General features: G+C 35.6%; 1 protein-coding gene across 2 annotated transcripts in view; it reads right to left on the reverse strand.

Moving 5' to 3' along the window:
• Positions 1-629: 629 nt before the first annotated feature.
• Positions 630-25,178, reverse strand: part of LOC144449144 (protein tirA-like) — a 125,134-nt gene continuing 100,585 nt past the window's right edge. Inside the window, exons 9-11 of one of the 2 annotated variants that reach the window (XM_078139610.1) lie at positions 18,777-19,014; positions 14,501-14,650; positions 630-764 (exon numbers count right to left, since the gene is read on the reverse strand). In XM_078139610.1, the coding sequence (XP_077995736.1) occupies positions 761-764; positions 14,501-14,650; positions 18,777-19,014 (392 nt within the window). In that variant the 3' untranslated portion in view covers positions 630-760. The remainder of the gene's footprint in view (positions 765-14,500; positions 14,651-18,776; positions 19,015-25,178) is intronic. The other variant, XM_078139611.1, reaches the window with a different exon arrangement.

The raw sequence follows: 25,178 nt of genomic DNA on the forward strand, positions 1-25,178 counted from the left end.
GGAATCATAGACTGTCTATCAACTGTACATTACAATGTTAACCTACAGGCTACATGGAATCATAGACTGTCTATGAACTGTATGTTACAATGTCAACCTACAGGCTACATGGAATCATAGACTGTCTATGATTGAGTACATGATCATGATCATGCCATATACAATATGTTGGTGTTACTATCTCAAGACACTCTATTGGTATGGAGAGCATCTTGACATAGTAACACCAACACATGTCTCTGGACTATTCTTTTCCTTAATTCCCTTATACTTGTTAGTTTGCTTTGGAGAGATTCTGCAGGAAATTTTAGTTCACCACTTTCCCCTTTTGGCAAGATATATTTTCCATGTCCAAGTGAGCAATCAGGGGATATAACAACACTAATGATATTGTTACAAAATCTTTGAAATTCTACCACAGTATTCTGTACACTGGGAAACTTGCCATGGTTCTAAATTCAATGTCTGAGCATACAAAACAGGCTGAATTGTGGGATATCTCACTCACTGTAGAGTTGTGTAGAGTATTCTAATGCATTAACACACATACACCCATTCATCATACACACTTAGTCATCCATATTTCAGTTGTCCATTTACATCAATATTTTATTTTTTTCACAGTAACGTCAAACCAAATACTCTTTATGTAGAAAAACTTTATTTCAAATAAGATACAAACACAGGAACTATTAAATTACAAATGAGAATACACTCTTTTTTTCACAGCTACCTTCTTCTAATTTTTCTTTTTTTGGCATTATCTGCAAAATAAAAATAAAAGCTTATTTTAATGATTTAAATTACACATCTTTAGTACAATAGATGTAATTATAAACTAATTAATTTCGTGTTGGAGAAAATCTAGCATTGATTCAAAAATCCACGTACTCCAAATTAAGATGTATTATATGTGCTAAAGTGATTACTAGTTGGAAGACAGCATACGGTAGTCAGTTGACCTAAAAAATCAAAACAAAGTGCTTTTGGATGTGAAAGCACATGATCCATTCTGACAAACACTATTTTCTTCAACCTCCGAAAAACTCGCTATTCCAAACCAATCTTTTTATGAATGTGGAAAAATAAACACCTCTGACTGTCAAAAACAAATTTGGAACACAGCTATGCAATTTACAATCGATTATGAGTGCCCTGTCAATACTGATTTTGAGAAAACTAAGCCAGTGTACTCACTACCTGACTCAAAAGTCTGTAAGGTACATCGTAAGGTATGTGGTACCCTTACACATCAGTCAACGCCTCACGTTAATGTAAAATTCAAACAATACAAAAACCTGTGACCTTTAGAGTCAATTTGATTAGTACTCAAAATTAAGATGGAAAAGTACTGCATTTGATTACAAGTGATTACTGGTTGGAAGACGGCATAGTCATTTGACCTAAAAAAATAGTGCCAATGGCATTGTAGCACAACTGTATTTGGCTGTTGCGATGGACATGGTCTTGTTGCTAGGGATGCTTGCATACAGTTTTGTAATCTTTATTAACTTGCCTACCCTTCCCACTTCCCACAATATAAATCATGATTTAGCTGTTACTATTGGAGTGGTTCTGTTGCTAGGCATCTTTGTATATAACTTTTAAATCTTTAATCACTTACCTATCCATCCCTGTTGTTACCTTGTAATATGCATCATTTCACTGTTACGAAGGGCGTGGTCATGGTTGCTAGGGCAATTTTTGTCTAAATGTTTCCAATAAGTGCAGAATATTACCTTCAGAAACATCCCCAACAAGATTCAACCCATTAACAATGCAGTTTCAAGATATAAGTTTTTGACCAATATTGGCCAACAGCTTCATCTACACATCCCCAGATGCTTGCCAATTAAATTTCAGCCCAATCTGCTAAGTAGTTTTGGAGCTATATATCTTTGACAAAAAAACCCCACATTTTTAGCCCTAATTTGCATATCACTGATGGGATCATCATGTCATGAACAATTCTTAATATATAATAAACACCCCAAGAACGTTCCAACCAATTTTCAGCCTAATCTGCTGTGTAGTTTTGGAATTAAAGATTTCTGACTAAAAAGACACATTTTCATACCTTATTTGCATATCACTGATGGGATCATCATGTCATGTAACACAATGTAAACACCTCTAAGAATGTTCAAACAGAATTTCAGATTGATCTGCCGAGTAGTTTTGGAATTTACCCCCCCCCCCCCCCCCAAAAAAAAAAAAAGTGGTGAGATCATTTTGATTTTAACAATTTCCCAACTAGACACCCAACTGAAGGTAATATACCCACCAAATATCATGGCAATCAGTTGAGTGGTTTATATCTTTAAGTTATTCACACATACATGCACATGTCAGGTGGCTAAGCAACTTTTTTGTTACACGCTGGATAAAAACACCAAATTTGGCATGAATGTTCCTCATGACCTACTTATTAGTCCCCGCCGGGGGGACTTATGGATTGGGTTCCGTCTGTCCGTGCGTCCATGTGTCCGTCCGTCCGTCCGTCCGCAGCCGTTTCTTGGAGATGCCTGGACCGATTTTTTTCAAACTTGGTACAGGGGCAACATACTATGGCATACATATGCACGTCAATTTGTTTCATGATACGATCCAATATTGAATATGGCTGCCTAGCAGCCATTTTGTTTGCAAATTTTCCCTGTTTAAAGCCATAACTCAGACATACTTGAACAGATCTCATTCAAAGTTGGTATTAGGACAGTGTTCTATGACATACATGTGCACATTCATTGTTGTCATGATACAATCCAATATGGCCGCCTAGCAGCCATTTTGTTTGCGAATTTTCCATGTCCAAAGCCATAACTCAGACATGCTTGAACAGATCTCATTCAAAGTTGGTATTAGGACAGTGTTCTATGACATACATGTGCATATTCATTGTTGTTGTGATAAGATCCAATATGGCCGCCTGGCAGCCATTTTGTTTGCGATTTTTCTATGTCCAAAGCCATAACTCAGACATGCTTGAACAGATCTCATTCAAAGTTGGTATTAGGACAGTGTTCTATGACATACATGTGCATATTCATTGTTGTTATGATACGATCCAATATGGCCACCTGGCAGCCATTTTGTTTGCGATTTTTTTATGTCCAAAGCCATAACTCAGACAAGCTTGAACAGATCTCATTCAAAGTTGGTATATACATGTGCATATCCATTTTCGTCGTGATATGATCCCCCATACCAGAACCATCCTTTATTGTTGTAGGCATGTTCCATGTCCAACAAGCAGACACAACATATCTAAGTCTGTTTGATTTAGGTTCACAAGTGTTGTTGCGTGATCAGAGTAGTGATAATTCCTTAAAACCCAATCATAGCGGGGACTCTGTCATTCCAAATGACTTGTTGAATTTAGATTGGGAGCCCTCATGAATATTTGCATTATTTTGCATAAATCAATAAAATTCAAAATGGCAGCCATCACTCGTAAAAAAATCACACTTTGCAGAACTTTGTGATTAAATAAAAACACCAAATTGGGCATGAGAGGTCCCTAGGACCTACTTATTGAATTAAAAAGTGGAACTCTTGTGAAAATTTGCACACATTTGCATAAATTAATAATTTTAAATGGCCACCATCACTCACAATAAATCCCATTTTTCTAAGATATAGCATATTTTGCTGAACTGTGTGTTGAAATAAAAGCACCAAATTGGGTATGAGTGATGCTGAGGACCTACTTATTGTATTTGGAATGAGAGCCCTTGTGAATATTTGCAGACTTTTGCATAAATCAATGAAATTTAACATGGCGGCCATCATTCTTAAAAATCCCATTTTTTTTTTTAGATTAAGCATACTTTGCAGACCTTTGTGTTGAAATAAATTGGGCATGAGTGGTCCTTAGGACCTACTTCTTGATTTTGGCTCAGGAGAGCTCTAGATATTTACAAACATTTGCATAAATCCAAAATGTTTGCTGTCACCCTTGAAAAGTCTCATTTCTGGTCATTAAATATTTTGCATAACTCAATGAAATAAAAAGCCATTTTGTTTATACAAATATGTTACCTATCATTCACAATTATATATTTTGCACTAATATTACTATATTTGGTCAGTTTAGCAACTACCTGTATTGTCTGTGGTAGTGTAACATATAAAGCTAAGCATTGGCACATGTTCTCTATGTCAGACTCTTTCATAAACCCTCATTCTTCAATAGGTAAGTTTTGTAGCATAGCCCTCCCTCATTAACCAGCTTTCTTGATATACACTAGAGTTGAAAGTTCCAATACACCAAGTACAAGGGTAACAAAACATATACCTAGCCAATGTAACATGTACATTTTTGTAGGATAGTTCAAAAAAATAAATGTAAGTACATGTTAATATGATATCATGGCAATATTATTACATAGTATATTTGTGAATGACAGGTATCAGTTTATATGTTGAAAACAGCCTTTTATTTCACTATTCAAATATATGCAATATATGATTTTTACATTATCCAGGCAGAACATTTATGAGTTCATAGTGTTTGTTGATGAACTAACAGAAAAGGCTGCAAATTGTGGCAGCCATCAATTTAACATATTTTAAAAATACCGCCAATGGCGTTGTAGCACAACTGTACAGTTTTTAAAAATGTTTATCCATATGCTAGTCCATACTAACAATAGGTGTTCATTTGCTGAATAACTATCCAGTTGCCTATCCAACCATGTTGCTATCTTTACGATAAATGCTATCATTTGGCTGTTGCTATGGGCGTGGTCATGTTGTTAGATATATTTGCATACATTTATGTATGTTTTTGTTCACTTGTGTATGAATTCCTGATATTGTCTTTGCAATACACGTGATCATTTGGCTGTTGCTATGGGCGTGGTCTTGTTGCTAGGCAAATTTACATACATTTTTTGAATGTTTATTCAATTGTCTATTAAACCCCATTGTTATCTTTGTGAAATACACCACCATTTGGCTGTTGCTATGGGCGTGGTCATGGTTACTAGGGTATTTGCATACATTTTTTGAATGTTTATTCATTTGTCTTTCTATTCCTTTTCTTATCTTTGCAATATACGTGATTATTTTGCTGTTGCTATGGGCGTGGTCTTGTTGCTATGCAAATTTACATACATTTTTTGAATGTTTATTCAATTGTCTATTAAACCCTGTTGTTATCTTTGTGAAATACACCACCGTTTGGCTGTTGCTACGGGCGTGGTCATGGTTGCTAGGGTATTTGCATACATTTTTTGAATGTTTACTCACTTGCCTACCAGATGATATTGTTATTTGACCAAAATATACTGCCATTTGGTTGTTGCTAAACGGCGTGGTCATGGTCGCTAGGGCCAATTTTGTCAAAATATTTTGAAGAAAATCTGCAGAATAATAGTTTCAGAAACATCTCGCCAAGTTTCAGACTCATTGACCAAGTACTTTATGAGATATAAGTTTTTGACCAAAAATTAACATTCTTACACCTAATTTGCATATCACTCATGGAATCATTGTATGCTTAATATATCTTCGTCCATGCATTCCCATTAAATTTCAGCCCAATCTGCTCAGTAGTTTTGGAATTATAGATTTTTAACCAAAAAGACACATTTTTAGCCCTAATTTGCATATCACTGATGGAATCATCACGTCATGAACAAATCTTACTTTACATCCCCTAAAGAATCTTCCCACCAAATTTCGCACCAATCTGCCCAGTAGTTTCTGAGTTTAAGTTTTTTGACCAAAAATCACATTTTTTGACCCAAATCACACACCTGTGATGCGATCATTTTGATTTGAACAATTCCCCAACTAGACACCCAAGGTAATGGACCCACCAAATATCATGGCAATCGGTTCAGCAGTTTTTGACTTTAAGTTGTTTACACACACACACACACACACACACAGACAGACAGACAGACGCCGGCGATCCCTATAGCACTACTGAAGCTCAGTTCAGTTGTGCTAAAAACTTGGCATATTAAAAAGTTTAAGTCATGTGATAAATACCATATTATTGATTAAATTCATAAGTATAAGCTAGATATTAGCAGGATTAAGTGCACAATAATAGTATTGTTGGAAAAATCATTCACATTTTCCCCCAAAATAGAAATTCATTTGAAAGGGCTCACTGATTTGATGATATCTTGGAAAAGCTAGTGATAGTAAGAAGAAAATATGGTTTCAACTGCACAGGTAGCTAAGCTGCCAGCTGCTCACCAGAATTTCTACAAAATTCTTCCCTCAAAGCTAAACTTTTTAAGAGTCCATGTTAAAACTCTATTCATTGCAATGAGTGTATGTCAACTCTCTGTTTGGTCTCATTATTGGCTCGACCATTGCTTTTGAATTTCATGAAAAGAAATGGTCAGATAAATGATAGAGGAATTATAACCAGATTTAAACTGAATGCCTTCCGTAAGGGCAAAGTTTTGAGATTGTCGTTCCTACAGACAATTGTTGGAATACAACAGAACATATGCAATAAGTTATTTTTTCTCATTGATTGCTATTTAGTGAGTGATCTGGCCAAAGACAACATGTAATGTGAAACTTTATAGAACGTTGTAGCATAGCACTCACCGTAGAAAGAGTTTTAAAGGCAACAAGCGACCTATCGGTCAAAATAGCTCCGCTGTTCTTTTTATTTTCAATTTTGGTAACATGTAGAAGTGGTTCAGTTGTTCAATGACTGGGAAATGCACACACACACACACACACACACAAAAGGATTTTTGAGGTTGCTATAAATAATTCCAGTGTCTTACAGCTTTAACCCTGGAAAAATTTACTGATGAATGAAATAAACTAGGGATGTAAAATAATTTTGAGGCAATTCGAATTACAATTTTCTAACAAATTTACCAAAAACACTCCATAATTGTCAACAATATTCAACTTGTAGTAGACATAACATCGTCTGATATTTTCATTTACAGAGTGTCTTGTGACCGGCGCCTGTCAGGAGACTCGGCCAATTATTTTTTCATCATTCCATTGTATTTAAACCCTGTACTTGACATTTCGCAATATTTATAATTCTCAACAAAATACCTCAACATGCCTCACCTCGTATGATCACTGACATGACCAGAGAGAACCTTTTTCGGATTTACATGTAAAACGGGGAAAGATAAGCAAAATATAATGCAAATTCTGAAGCCAAATTAAAGTTGTAATTATTTTAATTATTTTTTACTTGCCAAATATTTGCATTTTGGAAATGGCAAGACATGTTCATGTCGTTTACATGTAAACTGTCGGCCAATAAACAAAGTTTGGTCGATTCACAATACGTACTGCTCTTACACTTCAACCGCATGCCTAAGGCCCTGGGGCCTAGGCATGCCTTGCCTTGCTTACGCGAGTTGTCTTCATTCTGGTTCACTGTCACTCCGAATTGCATGACAATATAGAATTAATCACAAGTTACATGTTATCTGAAAACATCAAACTTTTATAGTGGGTCAGAAGTGTGATTTTAGTGCGTACCAAGAACTCTCGCGTTGCTGCTTGCTGTGGAAAATCGCCCGGTCAAACGAGGTCAGCTTCAACTTCCGGTTCAAATCAGTTGTTTTCTACCGATAATTCTTGATCGGACCTTTACACAACGATCCTACTAAATTTACTTGCCATGGTTATTTAAAACACATAAAAATTCACCTTTTTGTGAAATTTGTAAACTTTCCGGTCCGTATTAAGGAAACAATGAGCGAAAAACCGGGTCGAAATTTCAGGGCCTCAAGTATGTGTCCCGAATTCGTCGGAAAATCAGTTTATTTTGCTGGCACGAAAGAAGAGATGTCAGTTGAGGTTTAGGCGTTCACAGTATCTAAAATGGTGGACTCTAGTGAAAGTTACGGCAAGTTGAAAATACCCAAAAACACAGATAACTAACACACAGTGTATCGGTCGCGATCTGGATGAAGGATAGTTTGTATGCAAATGAGGGTATTGCGGACTGGTTGATTATGTAGATGGGGTGCAGAATTTGGATTTGATTTTTACAACCCTGTTTCGAACAAACACTTGTCATTTGGGCGCACAATGCATAGAATTATGACTATAGCACATGTTACATTGCTTGTTTGACGTCAATAGTGTCTTTTGAAAAGTGGCAGTTTACTTAAAGTCTCGCGGACTGATTTCCAATATGGCGTCGGTCACAATGCTCATTAACATATTAATTTTTTTGTTAAATTACAAAAAAAAAGTTATCAAAAATAGAAAAGAAGATGTGCTGACTTGAAATTAACAAATCTGAGTAAGCTACCATCTGCGCATCAACACACCAGATATCAAAGCAATCTGACAAGTAGTATTTGAGGAGATGATGAGAATATCATTTTTGGCAAAAAATCGTAAAAAATCGAAAATGGCACAGATCAACTTGGCATGAACAAATCTGAATAGTCTCCCCCCAGGGAACATGCACACCAAATATCAAAGTATTCTGACTCACTTTTGGAGAAGATGATGAAAATAAAAAAACTTGACGGACACCTATGATTCACTTATACTCTATACCCACCTATACCTAAAGCTACGCTTTCAGCTTTCGCTGACAGCGGAGCTAAAATAAAATTGTTTCTGGTCAGCGCCCATCACTTAAGTACCCCCTGTCTCGCTTTAATTTTTGTTTTCATGTTTGTCCAACCAATTCAGTCTGCAGATGAAAGGGAAAACACAAAAGTAACTCTCCCTACATTAATTGCCACCAGTGAAAACAACTATACAGTACTAATAAAAAGAACTGTAACTGCACTGATATGTAGATTGATTAACAATTGTTGAGAATGTAAAAAAAAATAATCGCATCGTCGCACCACTTTAGACAACATTTCCTGATGAGAAACTATTTTTTCCTTTTTAGTGCCCTATAAAAATATGGCAATAACTTATTTAAACTACAAGCTACATCAATAATATTTTCAGGACAAGTGCGCTTTGGTATCGCAAATGTATGTATAAAATAATATTGAATTTGAAGTGTGCATTCTTGAGATATAGCCTAATTACCGAAAACCATTAATTATGTAATTGCTCGTTAATATTCATGAGATGTTTACTGAAACCTAAGCAGTTCTTGTCACTACCCTACAGAACACATGCAATAAATTTCATTTGAATTGAGCCAGCCGTTTTTTTTAGAAAATGGTTATAAAGTCCCACCACTTTAGACACTACTTCCTGACCAGAAACTATTTTTTTCTTTTTTGTGGCCTACTGAAAATATGCTAATAACTTATTAAAACTAAAAGCTACATTAGTAATATTTTCAGGACAGGTGTGCTTTGGTATCGCAAATGTGTGTACCAAGTTATAATGAATTTGAAGCATGCATTCTTGAGATATAGCCTAATTCCCGAAAACCATTAATTACGTAAATTGCTCATTAATATTGATGGGATTTTTACCAAAATCTAATCAGGTCTTGCCATTACCCTACGGAATACATCTTCAAAATTTCATTTGAATTAAGCCAGCCGTTATGTAGAAAACGATGATGCAGACAGACAGACAGACAGACACACACACACACAGACTTTCACCCACTAATTTATCTCTTCCTTACGGAAGAAAAAAATGTGCATTAGTATATAATATGGACATCAGTATATAATATAGACAACCTGGACCATAAGCTTAACTACATTGTACATCTTGACCATTTTTCATGGTGTTTCAGAGGATGATAGGTTGTGATGCCTAGTCACTTCTTCTGTTTGAAAAAGGGGTACTACCAGTGAATGCACAAATGTACAAATTAAATTATCTGCCAACCATATTGCCTTCAGAAGCCATACTTCATCACCCAACTCAACTGTGCAATTGCTGTCAATGAATGGGCTGTGCACCACCTCGAAGTAATACCCCCCCCCCCCCCCACACACACACACACTCCAGCCAGTTCCTGAAAAAATAGTTCATTAAGTGTTTGCTATAACACAGAGGACATTTGTATGTGCTTGGCAATGCACATATTAGACTACTGTACATATATACTCTTCACGGTGTGAGTGATAATGATTTGCTTCCTAATGATGTATTGATTCAAAAACAAGTTATTGCAGATCTAATTGGGAATAACAGTAATCATATTTCTTCAAAGTATGGTTCTGATTGTTTCAGGAATAAGATTTATATATATTATTAAACTTTGTCTTCCGGAAGTGTTACAAAGTATGCTTTTTAGCAGAAATATAATATATGTGGCAAATTTTGGGTTGTTATGTCTCAAATAAGTACGCTATTTTCCAGAAATATGAGATTTTTAAAGCATGGTGGAGGCCATTTTGAATTTTATTGATTTATGCAAAGTTATGCAAATAGTGAAGAGGGCTCCCAATCTAAAATCAATCAAAAGGTCCTAAAGAACATTCATGCCAAATATGGTGCATTTAACAGGCGTGTAACAATATTGTTAAGCCACCTAACACACAGACATACAAACACACTTTGCCATACAAATAGCACTACTGAACATTATCAGTTCAGTTGTGCTAAAAATCTAAACAAAGTGCAATTGACGATCGATTATGAGTGCTCTGTCAATAATGACGATGAGACATGCATGCCAGTGTATGTACTCACGTGAACCTAAAATTCAAAACAATACACTAACATTATGTACGTTGATGAAAGTTTCAGTGTCAAATATTGACGAGGTCATACATCAATCGGAGTGTATCAAACAAATTAAGTTCAACAACATAATCATATGCTTCCACCTTACAACTTATTAAGACACGTTTATGATGGAAAGTCACCCTTTGTTCGACAAAGTACATACATTGCATTTCATGTAGTAAAACTGTGGTGAATTTTGTGAAACAAAACACAAAGGTCAGCATTACACCAAAACGTTTATAGAACCAAAAAGGACTTAAATCAATATTCAACTATCCTAAGTATGCTCAAATGAAAAAACATTCTACTCACTGAGTCAAAGGCATTTGCAGTTGTTTTGTCAAGAACTCAATTCATTAAAGCAATATGACACAAAATGGTCGCAATAGGCATGCTAACTTTCAGAAGCTTGAAGTCTGCAACCCTGTTTTGAACAGACACTTATCGTTGAGAGTGCATGATGTGTAGAATTCTAAAGCATATTACATTGCTTGCCATCAATGGTGTCTTTTGAAAAGTGGCTGTTTACTTCACGTCTAGTGGGCTGATTTCCAATATGGTGTCGGTCACAATGCTTATTATATATTTTCAAAATTTCTTATTTTCAAAACATACATAAAAAAAAAAAGAAAAAAAAAAAGAAGAGAACATTTACTGACTTGATATTAACAAATCTGAGTAAGCTACCCTCTGCAATCTACATGCCAGATACCAAAGAAATCTGACAAGTAGTATTTGAGAAGTTGAAAATATCATTTTTGATTTAAAAAAAAAATCAAAAAGAAAATGGCACAGATCAATTTGGCATGAACAAATCTGAATAGCCTTCCCCCAAGGAACATGCAGACCAAATATCAAAGTATTCTGACTGTCAGTTTTGGAGAAGAAGATGAAAATAAAAAAAGTTGATGGATTGATGACAGATGATGACGGAGAATCAACCTGACCCTTAAGTGCTGCTCAGCTGTCACTGACAGTGGGGCTACAAACAAACCCTGTTACAGTGTACAACACTATGAAGTTTAATTACATTAACATGGTGTTTTGCAACCTACAAATAAACAAACTGGAATTTACAAATGGTGATGTAGCAAAACTGTACAGTTGATTATGTTCTATTTTTAAAAAATGTTTATCCACATGCTGATTCATTCCTGTTGTTATTGATGCAGTACATAATACACAAAATATTCTCCCACTATTATTTAGCTTATAAGGAAATTTCTCCAATCTATGATTACTAGAAATAGTACTTCACTACTTATATGGTTGTATTTCATCAAAGTAGAATTATTTTAAAACAAGCCTTCAATGGAACACATAGTCCCTAACTTGTGAGTTTTATGGCAACGTTATTATGCAAATTTGAATGATTATACAAAACTTAAAAATTTATTGACCAATTTGCTATTTGACCTTGATTATGGATTTCAAAGGCAAAGGTCAGGATATAAAAAAAGAAAGCTGAACTTTATGGTATAGACATTTACATGTTTAAAAGTCTTTGTTTATTCGACTTCTTGAGTTACCATAGAAAGAACGGTTTTGGTCATTTCATCTTGATATTTTTCGTGAAGGTCAAAGGTCAATGTCTCATTAGAAAGCTTATCATTGATATTGTGAGGGTAGACATTTGAATGGTGTCCATATGTATCAAACCTTTGGCGAAATTTGCTTAGTTATCACAAACATGGCCACCATTTTGCTATTCAGGTCAAGGTTGTGAAATTATTAAAGTGACATGCATATGCTTCACATAGTAAAAACCAAGACATGATTAAAATATCATCACTTGAAATGTTTTATTCAAAAAGCTATGAAGATAATAATGGCTATTTGACCTTGAAAAAGAATTTCAAGATCATAGATCTAGTGTGTTACATTTAATTGATTAGAACTATAGTGTTACATTTATTTGATTAGAACTATAGTGTGTTACATTTGATTAGAACTATAGTGTGTTATATTTGATTAGAACTATAGTGTGTTATATTTGATTAGAACTATAGTGTGTTATATTTGATTAGAACTATAGTGTGTTATATTTGATTAGGACTATAGTGTGTTATATTTGATTAGAACTATAGTGTGTTATATTTGATTAGAACTATAGTGTGTTATATTTGATTAGGACTATAGTGTGTTATATTTGATTAGGACTATAGTGTGTTATATTTGATTAGAACTATAGTGTGTTATATTTGATTAGGACTATAGTGTGTTATATTTGATTAGAACTATAGTGTGTTATATTTGATTAGAACTATAGTGTGTTATATTTGATTAGAACTATAGTGTGTTATATTTGATTAGAACTATAGTGTGTTATATTTGATTAGGACTATAGTGTGTTATATTTGATTAGGACTATAGTGTGTTATATTTGATTAGAACTATAGTGTGTTATATTTGATTAGGACTATAGTGTCTTATATTTGATTAGGACTATAGTGTGTTATATTTGATTAGAACTATAGTGTGTTATATTTGATTAGGACTATAGTGTGTTATATTTGATTAGGACTATAGTGTGTTATATTTGATTAGGACTATAGTGTGTTATATTTAATAGATTATATCAAAATTTGGTAATGTTAGCAGTTACATTGACTGTAAACATTAAATGAACAAGGGTGTAGATTTCGCATATTTGATCATGGTTTATTTTAATCAGTTTATATTGAAATTGTCAAAGATAACTATAAAAGCAGGCTCTGAGTAGACTAGTATAAAACTAAAATTTGTTGGTTCCACTTTCAGTACAAATACCAGAGATTTTATTATTCTATGTTGACAATGTGTTTTAACTAAAAACTGGATATATGCCACAGAGGGCGCTCTTCACTCTTATGCCAACTGTTCACAATTTTTTTGTAGCAGGAGCACTTCAATTCTATACAATTTCTTTTAGAAAATGTAAACATTTGTGGTAGGTTTTAAATGGACTGAAGTCTTTGACTGTGTGGCAAGTAACATTGTAAATTCTAATAAGAAAAAATACCACCAATGGTGTTGTAGCACAACTGTATCTACTCGGGGATTACAAAAGATATATATAATTATTTGGCTGTTGGCTATGGGAGTTGTCTTGTTGCTAGGCATTTTTGTAAACATTTTCAGAAATCTTTTTTCTCGTGCCTACTCATTCTGGTTGTTATCTTTAAAATATACACCACCATTTGGCTGTTGCTAAGGGCATAGTCATGGTTGCTAGGGCCATTTGTGTTTTGAACAGTAAGTGCAGACTAATACCTCCAGAAACACCTCTACCATGTTTCAGCCCAATTCACCATTTAGTTTTCGAGATACAAGATTTTGACCAAAATGTTTAGCCCTAATTTGCATATTGCCAATGGGATCATGTTGCGAATACACAATCTACACGTCCCCCAGATGCATCCCCATTAAATTTCAGCCCAATCTGCTCAGTAGTTTTGGAATTATAAATGTTTCACCAAAAGGACATATTTTTAGACTTGATTTGTATATCACTAATAGGATCACCATGTAATGTTCAATTCTTAATCTAAACACTGCTGACTACATTCCCACCAAATTTCTGACCAATCTGCCCAGTAGTTTTTGGGTTTAAGTATTTGACCAAAAATGACATTTTTTTACCCAAATCACACACCTGTCATTTTGCTTTGAACAGTTTCCCAACTAGACACCATGAGTAATGTCCCAACCAAATATAAAGGCAAACAGTCCAGCAGTTTTGAGTTTAACTCATCCACACACACATAAACACACACACAGACAGGCAGACAGACAGACAGACAGCTAGTACAGACGGACAGACACCGCACCATGCCTTTATCACTACTGAACCTTATCAGTTCAGTTGTGCTAAAAATGTTTATAATAGTTGCTTTACTGTGATGGAAGACCAGTGCGCAGTGACAGCAGTCTGATTTCTTCAGAAAGAACTTTGGTTATATGCATAGCCCTCTCAGCCTCTTCACCACCTATTTTGTTCAGAGCAACTCCCGCTGCTTCACGAACATGTGATATTGTATCGTTGCGCCTGTTAAAAAAAGGAACATATTGAAGGTAATTCCTAGGGTGTTCTACAGTCTCATTCAACATTTTTTTCTGTTGAAAGAAACACATTCTGCCAGTCAGTTTTATTAATTGTACATGAGCATTTATAGATTAGCACGACCCCCCCCCCCCCCCATGCCAATTTCAAAAACAGGGTGACCCCCTCCCCCCAGCCGAAGAAACTGACCGGTCCCTTAAACTGGAGTAGAGAAATCCTGACACATTAAACAAATACACATACTGGACAGTTTTGACGTTGTAATACCTCTAGGTTACAAATCTTGCCTAGTCACATATAGAATCACCTCTTGTCTTGGCTCACCTCAATGAGGTGTTAAGAAATTTCAAATTCAAACAAGCCTTTGTCAAAGACATAGTCCCAAAAAACATACATGATCATTTGGCTGTTGCTATGGGCATGGCCTTGTTGATAGGTTCATTTGCACACATCTTTAAACAGTTTGTTCACTTGTCTAAAAATCCCTGTTGTTATCTTTGTAGAAAACACCACCATTTGACTGTGGCTATGGATGTGGTCATGGTTGCTAAGGATATTTGCATATACTTTTTGAATGTATACTCACTTGCCTACCTGATGATATTGTTATTGGACCAAAACACACTGCCATTTGGTTGTTGCTATGGGCATGGTCATTGTGCTAGGGCCAAAATGTTTTACAGAAAATCTGCCGAATACTACTTCTAAGAACATCCCCACCAAATTTCAGGCCAATCCACCCAGTAGTTTTGGAATTTATCTTTTCTGACCAAAAACCACATTTTTTGACCCCGAAATGGCTCCAAGTTGGCTAAATTGCATCATATCCAAAAACCAATTGACGTGCATATGTAAGTCATAGTTCATTATCAATTTAAGTTTGAAAGAAATCGGTCAATGAATGTCAGCTGTTTAGACATGAGGAAATTCATTGTATACAAATATAAACAACACTGCACTCCACTACGTACTTAATGACATGTGATCTTGTCAACGAAAGTTAACAAAGTGGGTGTGTGATCAGAGCCGATCGTTCAATCGCAGTGGCAACTTTCAAAGGACCTTCACGATAATTGATTTGAATAGACTATTTGGAGAGGACGTTGCCAAAATCCACCTACGCGAAGATTGGCCATGTTGGGGTATAACGTGAACTTAATACAAATGTAAATCCGGAAATTACCGATGAGATGTCACATACTTGACCTGACATCTAAACTTGGGCTAAGTTGTCGTAGATAGCTTGGCATTGCGAATGTTTACGTCAGCACTCACAACAAGTGGATTGTTCTACTGATTCAATCCTTCTATTAACGTGAAAACCAAAAAGTTTGATCGCCTGAAATAAGTTTAGTAATTCCAAACAGATTTGTAGATGTTTTCAAGTGATAGTTGAAACATGTATGTGAAAGCTGTGGCCACAATCAACATGTGAATACAAATGACGCAACAGAAATGAATTTGAAGGCTAAAAAGCATGAGAACTGGTACATACATGTACAATTTCCAATTGAAACTATGTTTTGCAGAGACAGTAAAATGTTTTATTATTTGAATTGCATTCGTCAATCTAAGTCAGACATATGCAGAAAAAAAAACAAATTAAAAACTAAAGTTTGTCCTCATTATTGTACGGTTTGATGTGACTAGATTTATAGGTCACCAAAATAATTTTTTTCTTCAAAATTTTGAATAAAAACGTCATTTACGTAACGAAATTTCGCGCTATGAATAACTGAATATGTTCATCCCTTGCATCTCAATGTTTATGTACGGACGCCACGCCACGTGTTGCGGAACATCGCAATTTCTCAACTCAATTTGACCATTTAGGAATGTTACTGTACTGACAAACATTTAAAAAAATAGTTTACTCTTTTAGAACATGTAAAACAAATACCTATTTATCGATGACATAAAAGTCAAAACCGTACTTCCACAATGCGGAAATATTCAACTGCACTTCCCTAGGCCTTAGTATTGCCATGCGTGAGCTTGTAGTATGTCGACTTGTGCGCCAACCTTGTAACAATTTCTAATCATGGTTGGTGATGCTTTGATACTTGCTATAATGATACGATAATCTTGCTAACAGACCTACTGTTACCCCCAGGACTGTTACAATATTATGTCGCTGAAATGACGACTGGACTCGGAGTAGCAATACGCAAGATCGAAACAAACATAGCGGCGCCCATTCAACTACGCATAGGCACGGTCTGTGGGCAAAGTGTCTCGTGGAGCGATCAGTTGACTGTCTGGGTTTAATCAGCGTGATTCACCATGGAGGTGAAAGACTTTTAAAATATTTTCGCAATTTCACATTTACGAGACTCAGTGTAGTGAATCATATGAATAGATGGCTCGAGCACAGACATGTCGATCATCAATATTAATCGATCACGATCATTTTCCAGGGTTTTCCAGGGGTAGGGAGCATTTTTCCAGGGTTTTCCAGGGAGGGTCTGAAATTCCAGGGTTTTCCAGGACTGTGCGAACCCTTGATATAAAAATACATTTTCCCATTAAGACATTTCGTTTTGAGGGGGTTTTAAACTAAAATGAAGAAATTACGTTTCTTGTGCGTCAGTTTTAAAATGACACGGCCCCTAACCAAAAAGACACATTCTTAGCCCTAATTTGCATATCATTGATTGGATCATCACGTCATGAACAATTTTTAATCCCTAAGATTGTCTCACCAAATTTCAGACCGATGTGCCCAGTAACTTTTGACTTTATGTTTTTTGACTAAAAATCACATTTTTGAACCAAAATGCACATCTCTGATGTGATCATTTTCATTTGAACAATTTCCCAATTAAACTACAAATCTAAAAGTAATGATCCAAGCAAATACCAAGGCAATCGATTGGACGGCTTTTGAGTTTAAGTCATCCACACACACACTGACAAACAGACAGACATACACAAACAGATGGACGGATAGACAGAAACCCAGACACATTACACTTGAACTTCATTAGTTCAGTTGTGCTAACTAGAGACTGAAATCAACATCCCTACAAAAAATCTAAATATTATTCCCAATTGGTTTTTAGCACACTTGAACTGGTAAGGTTCAGTAGTGCTATAGGCATGGTAAAGTGTGTGTGCGTGCGCATGTGTGGATGTGTGTGTGAAGAACTTACAGTCGAAAATAGGTGGACCGATTGCCATCATATTTTGTGGGTGTATTACCTTGAATGTCGAGTTGGGAAATTGTTCAAATATAAAAAATAGCGCCAATGGCATTGTAGCACAACTGTACAGTTTATTAAAAATGTTTATCCACATGTTGATCCATGCTAGGTATAGGTGTACAGTTGGTGAATGACTATCCAGTTGCTAATCCAACCCAGTTGTTATCTTTGCAATAATAGCAATCAATTGGCTGTTGCTATGGCGTGGTCATGTTGCTAGACATATTTGCATACATTTTTTTGAAGTTTATTCACTTGACTATGAATCCCTGATGTCATCTTTGCTATATTCCTGATCATCTGGCTGTTGCTATGAGCATGGTCTTGTTGCTAGGCAAATTTACATCCATTTTTTGAATGTTTATTCACTTGTCTATTAATCCCTCGTTATCATTGTGAAGTACACCACCGTTTGGCTGTTGTTATGGATGTGGTCATGGTTGGTAGGGACATTTGCATACATTTTTTGAATGTTTACTCACTTGCCTACCAGATGATGTTGTTATTCGACCAGAATATACTGCCATTTGGTTGTTGCTAATGGTGTGGTCATGGTTGCTAGGGCCAATTGTATTAGAATATTTGCAAGAAAATCTGCAGTATAATACTTCTAGAAACATCTCACCACGTCTCAGTCTCATTGACCAAGTACTTTTTGAGATATAATTTTTTTCACTAAACTTCACATTTTTACACCTAGTTTGCATATTACTGATGAGATCATGATATGTTTAATATTGATTCATCTGTGCACCCCCACATGCATCCCTGTTAAATTTAAGCCAAATCTGCCAAGTAGTTTTGGAATTAAAGATTTTTGACCAAAAGGACACATTTTTAGCACCATGCCTATAGCACTAGTCAGTTCTGCTAAAAATAAAATTTGCCAGTTCACAATATGTACTTACCATAACTGTACCAGTTTGGGTACTGCTTGTTTTACTTTCAAATGTCCCAGGGCAAGACAACCACTCTCACGAACTAATCGGTCCTTGTCATTGAGTAGCATCATCAATTTCTTGGTGACTTGGTTTGATGTAGAACCAGTTTTAGCCAAAGAAATGGCAGCAATAGTCCGCACATTCTCATCCTTGTCTGTAATTAAATCCAATAGTGCACCTACAACGGATGAACTATTGAACTTGCCTGTAGAATAGAATAGAATAAAAACACCAATGGCATTGTAGCACAACTGTTGACAGTACATTTTAATTTTCTGTAATGATTATGTGGTCTTGTTGCTAGACATACCGGGTATTTACATACATATTTTGAAGATTTATTCCCATGCCTACCTATCTATGGTGTTATATCTGCAATATACATCATCACTTAATGTTGCTATGGGCATGATCTTGTTGCTAGGTATATCTACATACAAATTACAACGTTTATTCATAAACACACACACACACACACACAGACATGCCTATAGAACTACTGAAACTCAGTTCATTTGTATTGTGCTACAAATAGTGCCAATTGTATTGTAGCACAACTGTAGTTTTTAATTTCCGTAAGGAATTTATATAATAGAGATGAAGTCTGTGTGTGCGTGCGTGTGTGTGTGTGTGTGTGTCACCATTTCCGAACAAACGGCTGCATCAATTCGAACAAAATTTGATAGACATGTTTCGTAGGGTAATGGCAAGAACTGATTAGGTTTTGGTAATAATCCGATGAATATTAATGACCAATTTGAGTAATTAATCGATTGATCGTCTGGTCGCACATGCGCTTCATGTCGAAAGTGCGCCACCAACGTCGACGTAAGGTAAACCATGACGCTACGGTAAGCTGCTCTACACTGAGAAAGACTCTGTTTTCAAGGATTTCGTGCCAACCTTATTTTGTGTTTCCCTTGGATCTGCACTCTGGATTGGCTGGACAAACACGAGAAAAAAGAAGACCGAGACAGGGTATTTAAGTGATTCAAACTCACCAGAAAACAATTTTTTTTCTTGGCCTTAAAATAGGTTTACAACTTGATATGAGCGCGGAGTTCACAAACAGGTGAAATATTTACGGAGTGTCTCGTGACTGGCATCTGTCATCAGACTCGGCCGCAGTGGACGTGCTCGTGACAGGTTCAGGATTTTTACGGAATCGATGTGTATTGATATGAAAAACACACTCTGGTTACCTTTGAAATGATTGCCTTCATACCATGAATACACAGAACTTTCAAAAAATGTCTAAATCATGAGCAAGCGTGAAACTGACATGACGGGACTGGGGTTACATAACTTTCGCCGATATATTTCAACCTAAACCAGTTGTTCTATATTGGTTTGTAATGTTGTTATTGTTGTTGTAAAGATTAAGTTTACTTTATCGTACATTGTAGTATACATTTTAGTGGTATGAGTACACATGTATCATGACAAGTTGAGAACAAAATGTCTAAGTGAGAACAACACATCAATATGTGCACCAGTATGAGTGGAAGTAGCACTGACCCATTAGAAATACGTGTTCACTTTTCCCCATGTTTTTGTTCCTAAAGCTATTTTGCTCACATTGACCTTGTATAAATTATTCCAAGCGCTGACAGTATAGTGTACCACCTTATTTCAATATGCTGGCCAGTTTCACAATAATGAATGTTATTGATGCAACAAACTTTAGGTTTTTTTTTTAGATTAATTACCTTTACCCGTTGCACACTGATGGATCGTGTTCTACATAAGTCATACATCATACATGTGGCCATAACTTTAACTTGACGTTGTGCATGTTGTTAGAAAAAAACGAGCTATCACACGTAAGTCAACAGTTTTGAGAACTGATATAATGTTTGAGCAATCAATTTCAAAGGTAATAAGAACATGTATTTGATGCCGAAACACGTCTTTGTACAAACTGGTTTTTTTAATACCTAAGGATTGTGCTTTTATATGAACCTGTTTTAATCATAGTGTCTAAGATTTAAATCGGCTGTGCTAAAAACAGGCCTAGGTTACCAAGCGACCTTAAACAGATGTTAATCTTTACGCCATTGACACTGACATGTGAAGTAGCCCATAAAAGATTTAATGATTTCATTGCATCAATAAAACAAGAATCTTTCATTTCCAGGCTGAAATCAAAGCATTTTGTAATACAACAAATCACATTTAAAACATAAAATTCACATTTCTGATGCGATCATTTTCATTTGAACAATTTCCCAACTAGACACCTAAGGTAATGGACCCACCAAATATCATGGCAATCTGTTCAGCGGTTTTTGACTTTAAGTTGTTTACACAGACAGACAGACAGACAGACAGATGCCAGGTGATCCCTATAGCACTACTGAACCTCAGTTCAGTTGTGCTAAAAACTAGATGAACAACATCAAACACGTATGATTTGTTATAAAGGTTGATGGATGTACCAAGTTAAGTGAAATTTGAAGTTTGCATTCTTAAGATAACACCTAATTACCGAAAATCATTAATTATGCAAATCACTCATTAAAAGTAAATACCTAGGCCAACAGGCCTTAATGTAGATGTGTGTTTTGTTATAGTTGATGTATGTGCCAAATTATATGGAATTTGAAAAGTGCATTCTCAATATATAAGCTGAAAATAATTAATCATGCAAATTACTCATTAAAAGCAACAGCTATATCAACAAACTTCACAGGACAGGTGTGCATTATTAGGGTTGGTGTATGTACCAAATTAAATAAAAGTTGAAGCTTGTATTATTAAGATAAAGCCTAATTACTGAAAGCCATTAATTATGCAAATTATTCATTAAAACTGTAAGTTACATCAACAAACATGCTAGGACACATGCTTTGTTATGGTTGACTTATGTACTAAATTATCATATTGAAATTGAAATTAAAGTATGCAATCTTAAGATATAGCCTAATTACCGAAATTCATTAATAATGAAAATTATTCATAAAAGCATTACAGGACATATGTGCTATTTAACTTTCGTAAGGAAGTTTATATATTAGAGATGAAGTCTGTGTTTCTGTGTGTGTGTGTGTGTGTGTGTGTGTGTGTCTGTATCACCATTTTCGAAAAAACGGCTGCATCAATTCGAACGAAATTTCATAGATATGTTTCGTAAGGTAATAGCAAGAACTGATTAGATTTTGGTAAACATTTGACGAATATTAATGAGCAATTTACATAATTAATGGTTTTTGGTATTGTACATCGCCCATCACACATCGCATACATGTGTGCCAAGGAAATTCAAGGCTGCCCTCAGCGGTCGTTAGCTGGTTAGTCGTGCATACAGTGTCAGGTTACCAGCACATAGCACAGCGTTTGTGCCAACCTTGTCAGTGATATTCAAAGCATTGGGTAAGTAATTGTACAGCTTTGCATGTTTTGATGATGACTTTTGTTTCAACTAAAATGTTAGATGGAGACTATAACGTTCGAACGCTAAAAATCACTGGCCATTGTTAACTAAACAAAGTCCATCTAGTAAAGATAATTCGCCATGTGAGGCACACCAGTTTGATCTCTCAAATCAAATACGTTTGCAATAGACTACTTCCACCCAGACTTTGAACAACCAACTTCATGTGAATATTGCGCAAGTCCATGAACTCATCAATACACTCCCATGTAAAATTGGTTGTTCAAAGTCTGGGTGGATCGAGTGTAATTCATTACAGTAGGAAGTGTTGCCATACGGCTGTATTATTAATAATGAATGTCATATAAAATCAAAGTAAGTTCATTATTTTCCAAGCTGGGTTGTTCTTTTACATGACGGATAACAGTAACGTTACGTGTGATAAATCTGATGGATTCTCAACCATCATGATCGAATCTCCTTTCATATGTAACTGCATAGTGCAATACACAGCCAACTTTCACTGTACATTCTTCTTCTACATTGCCATCAATCTTTGGCAAACAATATCATATCAACTAAAATTTTGTTTTTAACTGAAAAAGTTGTTCTCAAATCTGATAAAGCCTTTTATTATCTTTGAAAGCTGAGTTTCCATAACTATATGTAATTACACAGATAGGTCATTGTGCCCTAAGGTTCAATGATTAAAATCAATCAAATAAATATACATACATACATACATACATACATACATACATACATACATACATACATACATACATTCAAAATGATGCACACACATACACAATTTAGTTTGATTAGAAATTGGTTGGATGTCGAATTCTTACAACTTTCATATAAATTTTTCAACTTTTATTGAAATAAACAAAGAGTAACAATCAAGCCATGATCTCAATATCTAACACTACTTTTCTTTTTTGGAATGTCATGGATTCGCCTTGACCAACTGAAGATATCCAGGTGGAGAGGAAGACAACTGCAACAGACATTCATACATTCATTATTACCCTAACAAATCAACACTTACATCCTTGCTGATACAACAGACATTCAAACACATTACAGTCATTAACTTTACCAACAAACACTAATATCAGAATACACTTGTACAACATTCACTCATATACTCACCAACCCTTCAAACAAACACTAACATATTTACTCCAGAAGGAGAAATCCCACTGATGGGAATTAGTTGAGTCTATTGTGAGCAATAGAATCAATTGGTCAGATTCGATCAACTGGCAAAAAAAAAAACGGCTAAGGCAAAAAATCAAAGGCAAAAACCAAAAGCGAACAAGACATATTGTCAAAAGTCTAAACAATGAAAAGCATTATAGCACAAAGAATATCAAACAATCACAACAGAAAACAAAAACAAATGAAACAAGTCATTGAGAATGACAGTCCCCGCTATGATTGGGTTTTAAAGAACTGGCAGTTTATGTTGTCATTTTCTTGATCAGTAGTGATACTCTGATCACGCAACAACACTTGTGAATCTAAATCAAACAGACTTAGATATGTTGTGTCTGCTCGTTGGACATGGAACATGCCTACTCATGTTGTGTCTCCCTGTTGGACATGGGACATGCCTACTCTTCAAGATGACATGATGGAATAAACCATTCAACAATAAAGGATGGGTCAGGTACGGGGGGAGGGGGGGGGACCTGTTCAAGCATATCTGAGTTATGGCTTTGGACATGAAAACTGCGCCAACAAAATGGCTGCTAGGCAGCCATATCTGATTGTATCACAACGAAAATGGATATGCACATGTATGTCATAGAACACTGTCCTAATACCAACTTTGAATGAGATCTGTTCAAGCATGTCTGAGTTATGGCTTTGGACATGGAAAATTCGCAAACAAAATGGCTGCCAGGCAGCCATATTGGATCGTATCAAGATGAAAATAGATATGCACATGTATGTTATAGAACATAATTCTAATAGCAACTTTGAACGAGATCTGTTCAAGCATGTCTGAGTTATGGCTTTGGACATGGAAAATTCGCAAAGAAAATGGCTGCCAGGTGACCATATTGGATCGTATCACGACAACAATGAATATGCACATGTATGTCATAGAACACTGTCCTAATACCAACTTTGAATGAGATCTGTTCAAGCATGTCTGAGTTATGGCTTCGGACATGGAAAATTCGCAAACAAAATGGCTGTCAGGCGGCCATATTGGATCGTATCACGACAACAATGAATATGCACATGTATGTCATAGAACACTGTCCTAATACCAACTTTGAATGAGATCTGTTAAAACATGTCTGAGTTATGGCTTTAGACAGGGAAAATTTGCAAACAAAATGGCTGCTAGGCGGCCATATTGGATTGTATCATGAAACAAATTGACGTGCATATGTATGCCATTGTATGTTGTTCCTGTACCAAGTTTGAAAAAAAAAGATCCCAGCATCTCCAAGAAACGGCTCTGGACGGACGGCCGGAACCCAATCCATAAGTCCCCATCCCGGACTTAGTCCGGTGGGGACTAATAATGACAAAGCACACAAATATTTACATCATGATCTTTATAGCAATGGGCATGCAATTAACAATCAATGAGGAAAAATAACTAATTGCACATGTTCTGTTGTATTCCATCAAATCTTTGTAAGAACGAGAATATCAAAACTTTGCCCTTACGGAAGGCTATCAGTTTAAATCTGGTTTATGGTTATCATACATACCAAATTATATTGAATTTGAAGTATGTGTTCCAAAGATATAACTATTAAAAAAAATTACTTTGCAAATAAGTAATTAACTTTCTTTGGATGTTTACCAAACTCCAATCAGTTCTTGCCATTAGCATATGGAAGATATGTAGCAAGTTTCCTTAGAATCGATGATTGGGAGATATCATGTCCACAGACAGACAGACACACATACATACAATGTACAATACATACACACATATACATGGACACACAGACAGACAAAAGCAT

The sequence above is a fragment of the Glandiceps talaboti genome, chromosome 18, assembly GCF_964340395.1.
Source record: "Glandiceps talaboti chromosome 18, keGlaTala1.1, whole genome shotgun sequence".
In the NCBI taxonomy this organism is placed as follows: Eukaryota; Metazoa; Hemichordata; class Enteropneusta; family Spengelidae; genus Glandiceps; species Glandiceps talaboti.